A 19,202-nucleotide genomic window follows, 5' to 3' on the forward strand; every position below is an offset into this window, starting at 1 on the left:
GTCACACACCAGGGGGCGCAAAATCGACGCTGGCTTTCGTCTTCCCAACATCAACCCACATAGCAAATATCAGTAAAAACCATGCAAAGGCTCTAAAGTTATTCCGAACACAAATATCTTGAAGCACACACAAACAAACCAAAACAATACCTCCGTTTTTCATGGAGGTAATATTGCTGAACTGGATAGATCATCATGAAAACAGGGTCGGGGGGGGGGGGAGTCTGTACCTTGGTAGAATCAGTTTCAGGGAGTGATTATAGTCAGATTCAAGTTTTCCTTCCAACCCTCTGTTTTCATTTTGACCTCTCGTTTAACCTTTGCTACAATGCCGGTGAACAGAGAAAAAGCTACACAGATCAGTGACAATGTGACAGTGTAACAAAAGGCCGATGTGTAACAAAAGAAGACACAATAGTGGCAAACTATCCACGTGTTTTCTACTTGGATGGTTTTCTAAGTGGCTGGATTAATTATTGTAGAGTGCTTCACTGTATACATGTAATATAATACCGACAAAAGCTGTCTGGAATGTATCAAGCGTCACGTTATGTATCAAACTACTGTATCAACTACAGAGACCAGACAGTTGACTACAACTTTCATTTGCAAAAAAAACTCCTTGGAAAAAGCGAAACGACTTTTTATAAATTTGCTGGTATATGAAGGATGACGTTGTCCTTTTTAGAAAACCACTGTAGCAACAACAACAAGTGGAGAGCAGATGTTGAATACAATTTCGTCGGGAACAAGCGAAAACTATTCTCGAAATTTGCAGCTATGAAACTACAAGGTTGTTCTTTGTGTTTGAAAAATGCCCCAGGCGAAACGGCAGGTGCGGCTAGCTTGGCAGGTGGAACATGGACATGGATGAAAAAACATAAAATTGATTTTGCTCATTTCTAATAGTTATTATGGATGTTTCTTTGCAGAGAACTAATAATATGGTTGTACTAAGCTATGATATGGTTGTATCAAAGTAATGATCAACTATGATATGGTTGCACTAAGCTGTAATATTGTTGTACTTGTAGTGAGCTATAACATATGATACGAAGGGCAGGCGCTGTGTACAGTATTTACAGGTCGTTGTGCCGGGGAAATTCCCCTGTGTCTTTCGTCTTTCGGCTTAACGTCCCGTTTTCAGGACTGCAACCAGTAGCATAACAAACGGGTTTCGATCAGCTAATAACCCTCTGGTTTAAAACTAGGCTTGCTAACCATATACTACACTGCCACTGTATATATATACCATGATATGGGTCATTGCCTAAACCTTACTATGCCGCTATACGAGGGACGGACTTGATATTAATAAAACCTTTGCAGGCGAACACAATGTCACACACGTACCGGGCGTTACCTTATGTTACACAGGTAGCGTTTCGTTAAGGCGCTGTCAAATGGTCTTATGAATTCTAATCTATGTTTTGTGGTCGGATTTTCGTATTTTTATTGAAACATGTATTACCAATACGTGGTGGCAACGCACTCAAGGCATGGACGTATTTTCATGCTGCCACCAAACAAAGGACAATACGTGAATACTAAGCAAGCAACGAAAATTGTAGAGATATAAAATAAGAGCTATGAAATATACAAAGGTTTTTCAGAATTCCAATTTCTGCACGTCTATAACAAAACCGGTTGTCGACAAAGATTTACGGCACGTTTTTCGTCATGAATACAGCTGTATGTTGAGCACCGCGTCCCGAGAAGGCCCTCAATTTTCTCCGGTAAACCCAGAAAACCTCCTGAAGCAAACCTATCGTAAACCCAATGTGACCGGGGCATTTGGTGAATGTGTGACTATAAATCCCGCAAAAATGATAAATTTACGTCATTCAGACATTCTTACAACTGCGTTATTTGCTTCCAACGTTATATCATTTGTCTGCAATATTGGTTTATCGTAAGTATGTACTAATGTATCAATACACAAATTGATATCGTTATCATTATCATCATTAACGTACATGAGAAGCGGTATGTGTAACAGCGTTCACGCTAGGTATTTCTACATGCGAGACTTACCCCAGAATCCCGCAGCGAGCACAAACAGCAGCGGCGCGATCATAGCGGCTTTCACGACTTCTTAAATAATCCACGGACTTCAAGGAAGGGCGGCTGCAACTTAAGACGGTCTGACGTCAGTTCCTTACGTCTCAAGACGCCCGGACATCGCGGTAAGAAGGCTGGAGGGACGGAGGGAAGCACGCGGTGCGGTGTTGGGGAGAGAGCGGGTTTTACTGCCGCCGTGTCATATGTCCGATTATGGTTTATGCAAATAAGGCGGCACGCCCCACGGGGCCACGGGGAGAGCGCGCCGCTGTGCACTTCGGCAGGACGGGGTTTCCTTCGTGAGAAATGGGGGTTATGTTTTAGGCAGCGCTTGTGTGAGTAAGCAGAGAGAAAGAGAGAGAGAGAGAATGTGTGTGTGTGTGTGTGTGTGTGTGTGTGTGTGTGCGTGTGTGTGTGTGTGTCTGTCTGTGTATATGTGTATGCTGGTAATTAAGAACGGCTGGGTGGATTGGTTTCATATTTGGTGTGTTGGTAGGTTGACAACAAACTGGAAAGGATTAGATTTTGGGTGGTAGCTATTGTGCTTGGGATGAAGTCACGTTTGGGCCACCTAGCATTACATTTCGGAACTGCAGTGGCGTTTACTTATTGGATTGGCTTTTCAGCACACACAGCCAGCTAGCCAGGGCTGCTCAACTGAGCCTGTGGCTATTACAAAGGGGTTGCTCTGCTGACAAGGACAATACAAATGGACGGATAGAATAGCAATCAATAACAATATTCTAAGCACATAAAGCCATTACATATATAACGTATCGTGTTGTTTTTTTATTCATTCGCTACATGCAAACATTAAATCGTATGGTGATAGCAGTAACAGAAATATACAGGGGAGGCAAGAGACCTATAAGTTTTGTTTTTTTTGTCGGAAAATAATCCACCAGCCAGGCTGATCATCCCCGTACTGTGCATGTTCTGGGAGCGCCGATTTCCGCTCTGTATGGATGAATTTATTTACCTGATTAGGCATTGGAACATTAAAGCTGCGTTTCTGGGTACGGTACTGAACAAACTTCTTCCCTGTAAACTTTGCCTAAACCAAAATAAATATGTCCATACAGAACTCATCATATGGACTTGATTTATTTCAAAAACCTGTCTTCGACACAGTGGATAACAACCCACTGCCCCTAAGGTCTCAAAGTGGCTATGGGACTACCTACATTTTACCTTTACTACGTTTGTGATAGGGTAACGGAAAACACAACGTTTTTTTCTGTAGGCCTACACTGGTCCCCAGAGGACGCTATGATAGGATATTCCGCTGACGCCGTGCTGGGCTAATTGATAAAGTGGTTTATGGATAGCTTTATTAGGTATGGGTATGACGGCGAGTCGTTGGGTGTATCCTACAGACATTAGAAATCGTCATTAATATTGCAAAACCGCGCATTAGGTAAATGACATATTCATAGTCATACAGCACGGAAGTAAGTATATATAAAATATATTATGTGGAATATGAAAAGCGACAATGAGAAATTACATGGGAAGCTACAAAATTTTCATATTAATGGCGTATGTGTGTCGCAACGGTTAGCGTGTTGGACTCAGAACCAATAGGTCCCGGGTTTGATGCTCACCATGCCCTACCGTTGTGCCCTTGGGAAAGGCACTTTAAGCGATATTCCTACCATGACGGTGGAGTGACGCCCACCTAGCCTCTTCGGCTGATCTGTCAAAAGTGTGCCAAAAATTACTACGGATTTGGTGCGCCGATGTGCCAACATCTGCAAATTTGCCACCAAGAGCCGTTAATTTATATTCATTTATTTATCTGTCATTCTTATAAATGAAACGGTTACTGAACCCTCTTGTTCAATGGTTGAGTGCACATCGTTAGATCAGCAAATAAACGATGTTGACAAATGGGCTCTTCTTGCTTCGCTTTAAATGCAATAATAAGGAGAGATTTTACACCTTGATACATTTTAAAGCCGAGTACGTAACAAATGCATATGGTGAATATATACATATATTACAATTGACTGGACAGTTTTTGAATCATTTTAGTGACGTGTTGTCTGTAGATTGTTAGAATTACGAAATTCAGCCTGTGACTGCAATGTTCCTTCTTGAAGTTCAATAAACCATTCATCAATTCATTCATTCTTGGTACATAATTTTCATCTTTCTCTGAGCTGCATATAGTCACCACACGTTTCGCACGGACGTTACAACCGTCATAAATATTCTACTGCCCTACGGCTTCAAAAAGGCCAAGAGAACTTTACCTTTTATCTTTGAAATGATTTCCAGTGATTTAGTTCCACTACGGTGACATATTTTCAAATATTCAAGAAGTCTCCGAAAAGAAATTCTTTTGGAATCATACTATGCTACTAATTATTCAGTGCAAGTGCAATATTCTTAATAACAAAAACTTTATTGTCATGGTTATCAATATCATATTGTAAATAGTTCCTTGATAAGTAATAGAAATTCACATAAGAAAAAATACACATTTGTTAGACACGATACCTCACAATTTTCACAGTAAGACAAACTTGAACTTGAGATCTATGGTACACTCAGACAGTGCCAACCTTGATATGAGTTATGTACCGTCAGTGTCTGAGTTGCCTAACTGTTAAACCACCATGTAGCGTACTGTGAATGCACTTCCTTTCGCGGTGGTTTTATTTTACGGTAGAAGAAAAAAAGGAGGTTTCCTTAGCCTGTATAGTTTGCAACTGAACAATTCGGCAGTACAGTAGTAATAAAAAAACACATATTAGCGGTAAGTGATTTTACAGTATAAAGTCAAAGAGAAAACTGCAAAAATAAAACAACAGCAAACTTTTCAGGATTTACAGTACGTAGTAAGCACATGTATGCTGCGTAAGAAACTGATCTGTTTCACATAAGAGACAAAAAAATATACCACCACTCTTTAACAAGTGTAGCGCTTTCTTTAATACTGTCTTGAGAAGGATGGGTGCCAAGAGGAGTCTTAAAAGTGCAACTTAAGTAAGTAAATCTCCTTAGATTATAATGAAAGCTCATCTGTGTTGGTAGTAATCATAATACGATGCTAAACTTTCTTCCAACACTAAGGAATACCTTAGTGTTGGAAGAAAGTTTAGCATCGTATTAAGTAAATCTCCTGTTATAGGTTAAACCTGAGTTTCATATCTTCTTCATCAAGTTTTCTCTAAGTAATGCCCTTATAAGGAGCCTCAGTAGGAATGTTACATTATCAATGGAAATTTAGCAACTGAGAAAGTTGAACTTTTCATAGAAAAGACCAACTCTTTTTCTTGGTTCCATCACATTTCACAGTTAAAACTCAGTGAGAAGGCAAGATGAAATCAGAAGGTCGAGAGGACAACTTGAATCCGACTATATTCACTCCCTGAAACTGTGTGTACCAAAGTACAGACTTTCCCCTCAAACTTTGATTTCATGTTGATTATACAAGTGTAACAGTGGGGATCAACCTCCACTAACTGCCCAGTCTAACTGGTCCGGACCTTTTAGCCTAGTGGTTAGCGTGTTGAATTCCCAAGCCATGCGGATTTGGATCGCCGTGAGTTCGAAAACCCAAAGGGACGAGTATGCCGCTCCCGGAATTAGAACCCGCACCAATCCCGATCCGCACGGCTTGGGAAATCAACGCGCTAACCACTAGGCTAAAAGGTCCGGACCAGTTAGACTGGGCAGTTAGTGGAGGTTGATCCCCACTGTTACACCAGAACCAACAAATTAGTTTGCCGTAACAAAACTTTTCTCCAAATAAGTCCATTGAACAAGAACTTGAACTCAAGTAGCAGGAAGAGACCTTCTCCTAAGACATTTTCTCTTCTTCCTTGACCTCCGTCTTCTCTGTAAGATGCACCTTTGCTTTCTTGGGAGGAGCCGGCATGGGCTCATCTTCTTCCTAAGACAGGAAACAAGAATAAGACTTGCGAAAATAACCGCTTAGCCACGTTAGGGACAGTGTTCTCACCGCAAAAGCGCCACCTACATCGGCTACTTATAGCGGTGAGAAGCAGTACTCCAGTCAGAAGCTCTGATGAAGGTGTCTGATAGACATCGAAACGTTAGCAGGTGAGATTACCTGGTTGTGTAAAAAGAATCTCCTATATCCAAGAATAAGACTTTAAGACAAAACTTCCAAATTGAAAAGTAAGGCTAGGAAATAGGAATACATGTTTCTGTAGGCATCCTTCCATCTTTTCATGTTTACTCACATGCAAATCTAATATACAATTCTCAAAAATAAATCTCAAGAAACAATTTTTGAAAATTTTGCTGATTAAAAAAAAAAACATTAAGGCTAAGTGGAAACAATGATTTATTGGTGTCTTATGTACAAGTAAGTTTCAGCTTTGGCAGATCAAACAAAACAATGCTATTGACTAATTGATTGATTGACAACCGATGGACTTGGCACTGTTCTGGCACACTCAGTAGGACTAAGACTATTGATTGATTGACTGACACGTACTGACATGTTACAGTTATGACAAACCCAGTATCATTAGTTGACTGATTGATTGACAGGTAACTCACTGACATGTCACAGTTCTGACAGACCCATCCCAGTATTATTGATTGATTGATTGATTGATTGATTGACAGATAACTCACCGACATGTCACAGTTCTGACAGACCCATCCGTAGCCGAAGCACTTTGGGGATCGCGTCAGCGGAGGGTCCAGGCAGGCGAAGTGGAAACACAGCTGGCAGTCATCACACCTAAAACACACAAACAAACAAATAAATAAATAAAATCAAACAAAACAACAAACAAACAGGACTACAGCTGGCAGTCATCACACCCGAAACACACAAACAGACAAACAAGAGCTATCTACCACTCAAAAATCATGACCATGACCATGTTCAGAACACGAGATACGAAAGCTGAAAGTTCTGCTGCAGTACCGTAGAGGAAGGCTAGGGGGCCCTCATCAAACATGACCATCATTATCCCAACCCCTTCCAACATACCAGATATCATAAGGCTCCTGGAGTTATGCCATCTACAAATACACAAAGCCAGGTGGTGGTACCAACCTGCAGTACCAATGTGACCAGCCAGGGGGCGGTACTAACCTGACCAGACAGGCGTTGTCCCCAGCCTGCCAGCACATGCAGTACTAACATAAGCAGCCAGGGGGCAGTACTAACCTGACCAGACAGGCATTGTCCCCAGTCTGCCAACACCTGCAATACTAACATGAGCAGCCAGGTGGCAGTACTAACCTGACCAGACAGGCGTTGTCCCCAGCCTGCCAGCACCTGCAGTACTAACACAAGCAGCCAGGTGGCAGTACTAACCTGACCAGGCAGGCGTTGTCCCCAGTCTGCCAGCACATGCAGTACTAATGTGATCAGCCAGGGGGCAGTACTAACCTGACCAGACAGGCGTTGTCCCCAGTCTGCCAGCACATGCAGTACTAACACAAGCAGCCAGGGGGCAGTACTAACCTGACTAGACAGGCGTTGTCCCCAGTCTGCCAGCACATGCAGTACTAACACAAGCAGCCAGGGGGCAGTACTAACCTGACTAGACAGGCATTGTCCCCAGCCTGCCAGCACACACAGCAATCCGTCCTGACGTCCGTGTCTCGAACACGACGCTCACGACGCTTCTCCGGCTCCTGTTCAACAAATATTTAGGTAAAATCCTCCCACACCATTATTTATGTATAGGGTGGTACCCATCTCCGTTTCATAGCCCTGGGCCACACTGTGGTGCAATCACTGTAGCAGGGGGCTAGTCCACTGGCAGTGAAGTGTGTTTAACTTCCATACTGTTTCAGAAGTATGTACCATTTTCATAAAGCCTTTTGTATGACTCAATGCGCCTCTTGTTCAGAGGCGTCCTACCTGGGGCTTGAACCCCAGTCATTCTGGTCCAAGTAATTTGAACCAGATGTGGTGAGAGACAGAAGGGAAGACCATTCAACAAGTATGGATTGTCAATAATCAGAATTTATGATTACTAAAAAAGATCTATACTAATCAAACACTCACAAATTTCAGATTGCATCATGCATGAAATAAAATACCTTACATTTTTTTTTTTTTATATTTCACCGTAGTCCGATTTTTCAAGAAAATGTACCTTTGTCTCTCCCTCCTTGTCCCTGACTTCTGGTGTCTTCAGCTTGGCTTTCTTGGGCGGCTTGGATCGGTGCCCCTTCATCTTCTGTGGGCAAGATAAGAAAAGGATGTTTTATCAACATTCAGAAACAACAAGATTGGCAACATAAAAAGATGTTGCCATGGCGACGGTGGTCTCTGTTAACGTTTTCGTTTTTAGCCCACATGCAAATAAGGACCTCGCATAATAAATTGCATAAATCATATCAGTCGATCACCCTCTCTACCAAAATAACACAAGTTGTGCAATGTATGAAAATCACGAAAAAAATATATCGTACCATTTCCTCATAAATTATGTAAATGAGGCCCTCTATGCAAGATTTGTGTCTAATAGTGGCCACATTTACTTAACTTCCAAATTGTGCAAAAATGAAATCCCCATCATTTACCACTATGGATTTATAGTATTTGTCATTAATTATGCAAATTAAGTATCAATTTGCATAATTGATATATCTATCGATATTTATCTCTTTCTCAGTTACATATGTCATGTGTTTGAGAGTCCTATAATAGAATGCAGCTGATTTATTACCTGTCCTCATTAATTATGCAAATCAGATATTGATTTGCATAATAGGCATATGATTATGTAAATTATCACTTAAGCTATCTCCACACCAAAAATTATGATGATCCGTCATCCCCTTCTTGCGTTATTCTCTTTCAAAGTTTGAGTCAAAATCAGCTCCTGCAGTTCCAAAAAAAGCCGCTAGGGGGTCCAAATCTACAGGACATATTTTCCTAACAAAGAGCTATCCACTACTTAAAAATCATGACTATAGCATGTTCAGAAGACGAGATTTGAAAATTGAAAGTTCCCCTGCAGTACCATAGAAATTCGCTAGGGGGCCCAAAATCCAATCATTACAAGGTCTCCCACAGACCTACCCACCTACAAAATATGAAGACAATACATCCAGGCATTCTTGAGTTATCGTCCCATGGACTTTCACATTCCTGTACAATTCCTAGAATTCTTGCAATCTGCACACAATATAGTAAAAATTTGGCTCGCCCCTGAGGCGTCGCCAAAAAGATGAACTTTTGCAACCACCACACACCATGCAGGCCCTCCTTGATTGGCTGAGGGGTGTATTTGATTGGCTAATGATGAAACTTGATACCCACCATGGCTTTTTTGATTGGCTAGTGAGGAAACTTGACACCTACAGGGGCTTGATTGAGTAAGGAGGAAGCCTGATTCCAACAGGCTCCTTTTGATTGGCTGAGGTGGAAACATGATATTCACCAGGCCCTTTTTGATTGGCTGAGAAGAAAACTTGATCCTCACCAGGCCCTTTTTGATTGGCTGAGAAGAAAACTTGATCCTCACCAGGCCTTTTTGATTGGCTGAGGGGGAAACTTGATCCTCACCAGGCCTTTTTGATTGGCTGAAGAGGAAACTTGATACTCACCAGGCCCTTTTTGATTGGCTGAGAAGAGAACTTGATCCTCACCAAGCCTTTTTGATTGGCTGAGGGGGAAACATGATATTCACCAGCCCCTTTTTGATTGGCTGAAGAGGAAACTTGATACTCACCTTAATTGGCTGAGGGGTGAATTTGATTGGTTCCTTGATCTGACGCCGCGTTCGCCGTGTCCCATCATTCCCTGCTTCAGGCGTGGCAGCCGACGACGCGTCACTCTCGGAACTACTGGCGCACTCCGAACATTGCCTGGGGGCGCGGGAAAATGCAAAGGTCAGCTTCAACTTCTGCAGGGCAATACTGGGTGTATGTGCACCTGACTTCTTATGCCTAGACTTTTGTTATGTAGTCCTACATAAAGATACCTTTGTACATTAGTCTATAGCATATTCTTGACCTTTCTGTCAGAAAAAAATTATAAAAAACTTTTGTTGTAATACATTGTGCACCCAAACTTTTTTCACGTTAAGGGCATCTTTCCAAAAGTAGAGTTCTGAGTTCAACCTGGTAGAATCAGACAAAGATGAAATCTGCATTTACCATCCGATGGTTGCAGTTTTCTTGGGCATCTTGGATAGACATACTACATCTACATGCACAATCTAATGGTACAAAGGTATTGTTTTCAGTCTGTTTGTCTGCAGTTATTTCCCTATGCTTAGGTACCACAGGGCGACAGGGTGTGAAGGACAAAGATCAGAATGTGGAATTCAAAGTGACAGTAGGTAGAGCTGGTTGATAAATCTCACATCTGCATCAGAACAACAGTGTTAGTAGTAGTATTTACCATCCGATGGTGGCCGTTTTCTTGGGCATCCTTGTTATAAATGGTAATATCGGTCTGTCAGTCTGTGTGTGTTTCTGCAGTTATTCCCATATGCTAGATATATCTCACCAAAGAGTGACAGGAATTAGAGTTCAGAGTTGATGGAATTAGTCAAAGATAAATTTGCATCAGAACAACAGACAATAGTAGTTACCATCCAATGGTGGCAGTCTTCTTCAGCATCCTAGTTGTGGTAATGTCTGTGTGTCTGTCTGTCTGTCTACCTGTTTGTGTTTCTGCAGTTATTTTTATGTGCAATATATATTTAGGCAAAACAGTATGACAGGAAGAGAAGGGCAAAAGGTCCACGTTGTAGGAGTGACAGGAAGTAGAGTTCAGAGTTGATAGAAATAGACAAATATGGGTTATGTATTTACCATCCGATGGTGGCTGTTTTCTTGGGCATCCTAGAGAGCGGGGGGTCGAGGCAGCCCAGGTGGTAGAACAGGCGGCAGGTGTCGCACTTTGCCAGCAGGTGCTGATCGCTCGTCTGCTTACAGATACCACACCTGGAGAAACACAAGATTACACACCTGGATCACCTGGGTAACATGCATGGATCAGTATATACTGGAGAAATACATGTTTACACACCTGTATCACCAGTGGGTAACATGCATGGATCAGTATACGATCCAACACTAGGATCTACACAAAATTACACACATGGATCAGTATATACTGGAGAAATACATGTTTACACATGGATGGATCAGTATAGGATTATAATATACGTTGTCGTAACTGCGTGGTGATAGTATCTATATGGTAAGACTTCAGGTTCAGCCATACATGTCCAAAACCGATGGTTGTAGTTGATCGAGGTAAGACCCCACAACAAGATCTACACATTCAAGAGTACACAGTCACATGGATCAACATGCAGTCAATAGATTCATCATCATCATAGATCATAAGTAAGTAGTTTCATCAGGTTGTATCCTTGTCCCTCATCTTTAGATATTTTTATGGAATTCCTCCAAGTGTTGTGTTTCCCTTTTGAATATAACCCACAGGCCAACAAAACAATCATTCACTGCCATCTCCTACCAACTTACTTCAGTGCCCCGAAGCGGTCTCTTGGACTTGCATTGAGCAATCTCATCAAAAAATGTATGTTTCAGAGAACATGTACAGAAAAGCCAAAAATAATTACTCAAGCCACTGGATAAAATTTTGAAACAGTCAAACTTTGTCTTGAATTAATCCTTTTTTAAAGACTACTTCAAGACATCCTAAATTGTCTTAACCTCATTTACATACCTATTCAGAGTTTTGGTATAAAACCTGGTGTTCTCAGTCCTATCGTTAGTCACTGACGAAAGACAGTGGATGCTGTCTGAAACGTCTGACTGTTTCAAAATTTTATCCAGTTGCTTGAGTAATTATTTTTGGCGTATCTTACTACCTGGATGTCTAACTTTCATCAACGTACATGTACAGAAAACCTAACGTAACACTACCGACACTTACTGGTGTATGACTGGCTGAGACTTTAAGCTGTCCCTCCTTGGCTGATCTCTGCGAGGAGAGTTAGGGTGTTTTAAGACGTTGGGAAGGGCTAGTTTCTTCCCGGTGATCTCCCCAAGACACGTCCACAAGGAGACGCCCTGGGTCTGGAGCTGGCTGGTCGAGGACTGCAGACTCTCAACTTCTCCTGACAGCTGGGGACAACGTACAGACATTGTCATCACAATTTGTTTAAGATATGACATTTTGTGATCCGTGTAAATTGTTAGTGACATCAAATGTCATGCCAAGTGACTATGATAGCAGCCACAACTTTAAAACAGCTCAACTTCTCCTAACAACATACAGCATGTCAGACTTCACACCCTTACCCAGATATACATACCCGCAGACACATACACACAGACACACATACTTACATACACAGACACAGACACACACACACAAACACACACATACATACATACACACACAAAATCCACAAACAATGCTAACACTTCCCTTCCTTAGAGTAAAATAATAAACTTTAGTAAGATGATTTAAGACCTGCCACACCTTGTCGTACTTATCCCTGAGCGACGTCTCCGTCTCCATCAGTTTGTCGTGTTCCGACAGAAGCCCCGCCAGCTTCATCTTCAGCGACTCCACGCGGTTGTTACGGTCTGTACGGGGAAATAAACAACAACTTCAGGGAAAAGAAAACAAGTTTTGAACCCTCAGTAAAAAAAAAGGACGCTAGAGGCCACCATAATTAACTTGTTGCATTTACCAAAAGAAGTGAGTCAGTGACCCTTAAGAAGGATAATATAATGCATAACATAGGTAACATTTGAGATGAAGCTCTTACGACTAGTTTTTTCTTCTTGAGTGGGACCGTTTTAGAGAAACAGTAACTGTAACGATACCTAGATAGTAGAGAGCGAACTCGGGTGAGATAGCCGGCTGGATGTGCCACCTCCTCCTCACATCTACTGTGGTGTAGCTGGTGCTGTGCTCCCCTCCCTGTAGCAAACACACATGTACATGTAGGGGTGAACTAACACACTAAACCCTAACCCTCCGCACATCTACTGTGGTGTAGCTGGTGCTGTGTTCCCCTCCCTGTAGCAAACATACATGTACATGTAGGGGTGAACTAACACACTAAACCCTAACCCTCCTCACATCTACTGTGGTGTAGCTGGTGCTGTGCTCTCCTCCCTGTATCAAACACACATGTACATGTAGGGGTGAACTAACACACTAAACCCTAACCCTCCTCACATCTACTGTGGTGTAGCTGGTGCTGTGTTCTCCTCCCTGTATCAAACACACATGTACATGTAGGGGTGAACTAACACACTAAACCCTAACCCTCCTCACATCTACTGTGGTGTAGCTGGTGCTGTGCTCTCCTCCCTGTAGTCAAACATACATGTACATGTAGGGGTGAACTAACACACTAAACCCTAACCCTCCTCACATCTACTGTGGTGTAGCTGGTGCTGTGCTCTCCTCCCTGTATCAAACACACATGTACATGTAGGGGTGAACTAACACACTAAACCCTTAAACCCTCCTCACATCTACTGTGGTGTAGCTGGTGCTGTGTTCTCCTCCCTGTAGTCAAACATACATGTACATGTAGGGGTAACTAACACACTAAACCCTAACCCTCCTGACGTCTACTGTGGTGTAGCTGGTGCTGTGTTCCCCTCCCTGTATCAAACACACATGTACATGTAGGGGTGAACTAACACACTAAACCCTAACCCTCCTCACATCTACTGTGGTGTAGCTGGTGCTGTGCTCTCCTCCCTGTATCAAACACACATGTACATGTAGGGGTGAACTAACACACTAAACCCTTAAACCCTCCTCACATCTACTGTGGTGTAGCTGGTGCTGTGTTCTCCTCCCTGTAGTCAAACATACATGTACATGTAGGGGTAAACTAACACACTAAACCCTAACCCTCCTCACATCTACTGTGGTGTAGCTGGTGCTGTGCTCTCCTCCCTGTATCAAACATACATGTACATGTAGGGGTGAACTAACACACTAAACCCTTAAACCCTCCTCACATCTACTGTGGTGTAGCTGGTGCTGTGTTCTCCTCCCTGTAGTCAAACATACATGTACATGTAGGGGTAAACTAACACACTAAACCCTAACCCTCCTCACATCTACTGTGGTGTAGCTGGTGCTGTGTTCTCCTCCCTGTATCAAACACACATGTACATGTAGGGGTGAACTAACACACTAAACCCTAACCCTCCTCACATCTACTGTGGTGTAGCTGGTGCTGTGCTCTCCTCCCTGTATCAAACACACATGTACATGTAGGGGTGAACTAACACACTAAACCCTAACCCTCCTGACGTCTACTGTGGTGTAGCTGGTGCTGTGTTCTCCTCCCTGTAGTCAAACATACATGTACATGTAGGGGTGAACTAACACACTAAACCCTAACCCTCCTCACATCTACTGTGGTGTAGCTGGTGCTGTGTTCTCCTCCCTGTAGTCAAACATACATGTACATGTAGGGGTGAACTAACACACTAAACCCTAACCCTCCTCACATCTACTGTGGTGTAGCTGGTGCTGTGTTCTCCTCCCTGTATCAAACACACATGTACATGTAGGGGTGAACTAACACACTAAACCCTAACCCTCCTCACATCTACTGTGGTGTAGCTGGTGCTGTGCTCTCCTCCCTGTATCAAACACACATGTACATGTAGGGGTGAACTAACACACTAAACCCTAACCCTCCTGACGTCTACTGTGGTGTAGCTGGTGCTGTGTTCTCCTCCCTGTAGTCAAACATACATGTACATGTAGGGGTGAACTAACACACTAAACCCTAACCCTCCTCACATCTACTGTGGTGTAGCTGGTGCTGTGTTCTCCTCCCTGTAGTCAAACATACATGTACATGTAGGGGTGAACTAACACACTAAACCCTAACCCTCCTCACATCTACTGTGGTGTAGCTGGTGCTGTGTTCTCCTCCCTGTAGTCAAACATACATGTACATGTAGGGGTGAACTAACACACTAAACCCTAACCCTCCTCACATCTACTGTGGTGTAGCTGGTGCTGTGTTCTCCTCCCTGTAGTCAAACATACATGTACATGTAGGGGTGAACTAACACACTAAACCCTAACCCTCCTGACGTCTACTGTGGTGTAGCTGGTGCTGTGCTCCCCTCCCTGTAGCAAACATACATGTACATGTAGGGGTAACTAACACACTAAACCCTAACCCTCCGCACATCTACTGTGGTGTAACTGGTGCTGTGTTCTCCTCCCTGTAGTCAAACATACATGTACATGTAGGGGTAACTAACACACTAAACCCTAACCCTCCGCACATCTACTGTGGTGTAACTGGTGCTGTGCTCCCCTCCCTGTACATAGATGGAGATAATCAACATTAGGAAGGATAAGCTCACGTATGCTAGTAGGGAACATGATTTGCATGTGATGAGGCAACCGTTGGCAACATAACATTGAGCAACTCCTAAGCCATCCAACTAATATACAAATGTCTGTTATAGATATCAAATGAACTAAACTGTGATGCTTGATGAGGTACACTATAAGGGTTAAAGGTTAAAGGTCATGTACTTACCTGTGAGGCCAGCCCCATGAGGTCAGCCTTCCTCAGCAGTCTGCGGTACGCCGATGGGCTGGTGGTCAACAAGCGGGGCAGCTTCTCAGAAGACGCTGTCATGGTAAAGATGGGGAAAAATTATAATATACCTTTCTCACGCGGCGGACATGATAGAATGAAGACGAGGCCAATGTGGCAAAGAAGCAAAAATAATGAACAGATTTAGTTTTCCTCCGAAATCACATTAAGTTTTAAAATATAATATCCAAGTATCAATATTATAACTAATGTAATGCACAAAAACGATGCAGAAACTTAGAGCTTCGTTGACCGATCCCATAGTCCCCGCCCTCCTCCGTCAAAACGTAGAAATGCAAAATAAAAACATACTATTAGAAATGCAAATATTTGTAGGTCTTGCAGCCACTTCCTCATTGGTCGATTCTCTAATTATCAGGTAATCATTGGCTAAACAGCTAATTGTGATTGACAGTTAGGATTGGTCTAATGTTTGCCACAAGGGCCTCGTTTTCATTCTATCATGTCCGCCGCGTGAGAAAGGTCTATTGATTGGATACAGATGGCAAAACTTCTTTTATGCAGAATTAACTCCAACTCTGAAAAAGGACTCACCATAATGTTTAACTGGTACTCCCGGTCTTACTAAGCTTTCATGCAGATATGTACATTTTATAATTGGAGGATTGTTTATTGTTTATTTCTGCATAATGTATTTCACCATCTGGGATAAACTTTCCTGCTGAAATGTTCTTAAATCATCTTAAATCATTCTAAATAAATCTGCTTGTAAAAGTGAGCTCCAACACAATCAAACTGTCTTCAGAGTTCATACTTACACCAGGGGTGGAACAGGTTCCTCATGGCACGCTGGTACCGCTGCTGGGAGTGTTGTAGTTTTCTACTGAACCGCTCCTGGGCAGGAGAGAATATAAAACACTCCGCGTTCATAGCTATGAACTTTCTACATGGCGTACACTTCCCAAACTGTGTGTGATGTGTGTAGCATGTGTATATGCAAGTACATGTAGCATCACATTATACTTCTGAAGCAATACTGCTTAGTAATACGTATATCATTTGGTTTACGATGTAAACAGAGACCGTTTATATGAAAGTATTTTGAAATGTCAGTGCCGCGTCTTATTTTCCTGTCTACTTTGTAGCGTTGTAGCCATATCGACCAATTTGTTACAAGTGCCGCCAGGATACTTTTCACAAGGTCGTCAAAGCTGCGAGAAAATCAACGCCGGTAGGCCAAAAAATAGCGAATTACGAGCAAAAATACTGGGGAAATATGAGCAGAAAACCTTAACTAATGATTTTAGAGGGATTCCTGGTTAGCAAAGCCTGAGAAAGTACCGGGTGGATTTTGAGGCGAAAAAAAAACACACGTGCCGGTACGTTTATTTGAGAGGTGAGAGTACCTTGTTAGACTCCCATGCGGCCTGTATCCTCTGCTGGGCCTGCCTGATGGAGGACTGCATATTATGTGTGTGTACATGTGTGTACATGAGTGTACATGTGTTTGTGCATGTGTGTGTGTTCATGTGTGCAGTACCTTGTTAGACTCCCACGCGGCCTGTATCCTCTGCTGGGCCTGTCTGATGGAAGACTGCATGGCCATCCAGTGTTGCCTCTTCTGCTTCATGGTGTCCCTGTCCACATGGAGCTTACAGTGGGCGAAGAACGGGTCTGCAATGTCCTGTACAACAAAACAAGGTTCAGGTACAGAGTTATTGTGCCCCAAATCATCAAAACAGCATGAAACAAGAGCCAAATAAAAGCTCTGCCCAAAGGCAGTTTCCAGAAAATAGAAGGGATTGCAATGTGCTACAAGGAAAAAAGTCACCTGGTATAGACTTCTTCTGGTGCCAAACACTCAATATTGATGAGTCACAGCGCATCAGTTTATTCAGTTAAAATAACTTACTAAAGGTGTGTCCAAGTATGGTATACAGTTGGAAAGAAGAGTTTTTTCTGTGGTGACTACTATTCAGTTAAGAATGATTCAGAAATTGACTGATTTATCAATGAATTAGATTTCTATAGTTTAACAGTATTACTTACCTCATCAGGGGAGGCCTCAGACAGAAGTCCCATCCTCTGGGCACTAGAACACGCAAGTAAAAATGTTTAAGATATCTTTTATTGTACCCTTACAGATAAGATTACGACCAATCAATAATCATTGTTTAAATATGTCCCATAACTTACCATGTAACGTGAAAGTAGTTCCTACACATGCCGGCATCACAGCCGATACACACCCCTGTCCTGCTGAATCTCTCATCCTCACATAGACAGCACTCCTAACAGCAAAGAAAACATACAATTTATCAGGTGTCCAGGTTAGAGATTCTATGGGAACAGCTTACCGGTACCGTGAATTCATTAACCACCAAAAGTTTCAAATTTGTCCATGCTAAATGTAGTTTTACAGGACTGTGTTTTACACTAGATCACCATTTTGTGCGAAAAAAAAGTTACTTTACAGCAGTTTTAGGAATTAAAACATAGCCCTTGAGTCAAAATTTGGAGTACCAGCTACCAGTTTAAGATTATTTGTAGTTCTAGAAATGTCATGTTCCTTACCCTTGAGCCCCACGTGGAGTATATCAGCATAGTCTGCTAGTTTAAGATCATATTGACATTTAGAAATTTGAATATGTTCAGAATTAGAGAGTTTGAGCCCCACTTGGAAGTTGGAGTATGGCATACTAGTTTAAGATTATTTGTACTTTTAGAAATTTTAATATGTTCAGAATTAGAGTTCCTTACCTTTGAACCCCACTTGGAATACGGCATCTCTGCCAGTGTGACAGGACTGAGTTTCTCCACATCTCCAAACGCCACTCCAGGGATGTACAGGGCACACACCACATGCACCCATCTGTCAAGGGGAAAGAAAAATACTGAAATCACTAGCACATAGGTCAGAACGTAGATACTCAAATTCGTGGCAGCATAACTAAAAGAGAATGATCATACTAGTTTTTAGTGAGGATATTTTCCCCTAAACAAACTGTTGAACAGAAATGATATTCAGACATTAAGAAGTAAAACTGTAGCATTTCTATTTCACCATAATGTATAAGACACCTCCATGCTTACCTTCCTGCATCTGTCTGCTTGTAGATTCCCTCCGTATTAGGGCACAGCTCACAGCACTGGGGACAGAAAAGACAGGATCACATATTACAGGCTACACCTGTGGTGTTTACCATATTAGGGCATGGGGACAGAAAAGACAGGGTCACATATTGCAGGCTACACCTTGGTGTTTTCCATATTAGGGCATGGGGACAGAAAGGACAGGGTCACATATAGCAGGCTACACCTGGTCCTGTGGTGTTTACCATATTAGGGCATGGGGACAGATAGGACAGGGTCACATACAGCAGGCTACACCTGTGGTGTTTACCATATTAGGGCATGGGGACAGAAAAGACAGGGTCACATACAGCAGGCTACACCTGTGGTGTTTACCACATTAGCACATGGGGACAGGAAGGACAAAGAAATACAGAGCTTACAACTGTGTTGTAACATGTTTGAATTAAAAGTTGTACATGATTAATGTTTTCAAAGTAATGTAACGTTACATGTGTGTGCTTGTGTTTGTCACCTACCATTTAGTTTTTATAAAACACACTACTC

General features: G+C 42.3%; 1 protein-coding gene across 1 annotated transcript in view; it reads right to left on the reverse strand.

Moving 5' to 3' along the window:
• Positions 1-5,848: 5,848 nt before the first annotated feature.
• Positions 5,849-19,202, reverse strand: part of LOC136445872 (PHD finger protein 14-like) — a 47,872-nt gene continuing 34,518 nt past the window's right edge. The window contains exons 8-24 of the mRNA XM_066444080.1: positions 18,657-18,712; positions 18,324-18,435; positions 17,760-17,854; positions 17,613-17,655; positions 17,104-17,247; positions 16,382-16,457; positions 15,543-15,637; positions 12,832-12,928; positions 12,482-12,588; positions 11,930-12,120; positions 10,834-10,965; positions 9,744-9,879; positions 8,160-8,243; positions 7,631-7,692; positions 7,295-7,330; positions 6,676-6,784; positions 5,849-5,962 (exon numbers count right to left, since the gene is read on the reverse strand). Of these exons, the coding sequence (XP_066300177.1) occupies positions 5,870-5,962; positions 6,676-6,784; positions 7,295-7,330; positions 7,631-7,692; positions 8,160-8,243; positions 9,744-9,879; positions 10,834-10,965; positions 11,930-12,120; positions 12,482-12,588; positions 12,832-12,928; positions 15,543-15,637; positions 16,382-16,457; positions 17,104-17,247; positions 17,613-17,655; positions 17,760-17,854; positions 18,324-18,435; positions 18,657-18,712 (1,668 nt within the window). The 3' untranslated portion in view covers positions 5,849-5,869. The remainder of the gene's footprint in view (positions 5,963-6,675; positions 6,785-7,294; positions 7,331-7,630; positions 7,693-8,159; positions 8,244-9,743; positions 9,880-10,833; positions 10,966-11,929; positions 12,121-12,481; positions 12,589-12,831; positions 12,929-15,542; positions 15,638-16,381; positions 16,458-17,103; positions 17,248-17,612; positions 17,656-17,759; positions 17,855-18,323; positions 18,436-18,656; positions 18,713-19,202) is intronic.

Source organism: Branchiostoma lanceolatum, chromosome 12, assembly GCF_035083965.1.
Source record: "Branchiostoma lanceolatum isolate klBraLanc5 chromosome 12, klBraLanc5.hap2, whole genome shotgun sequence".
NCBI lineage: Eukaryota > Metazoa > Chordata > Leptocardii > Amphioxiformes > Branchiostomatidae > Branchiostoma > Branchiostoma lanceolatum.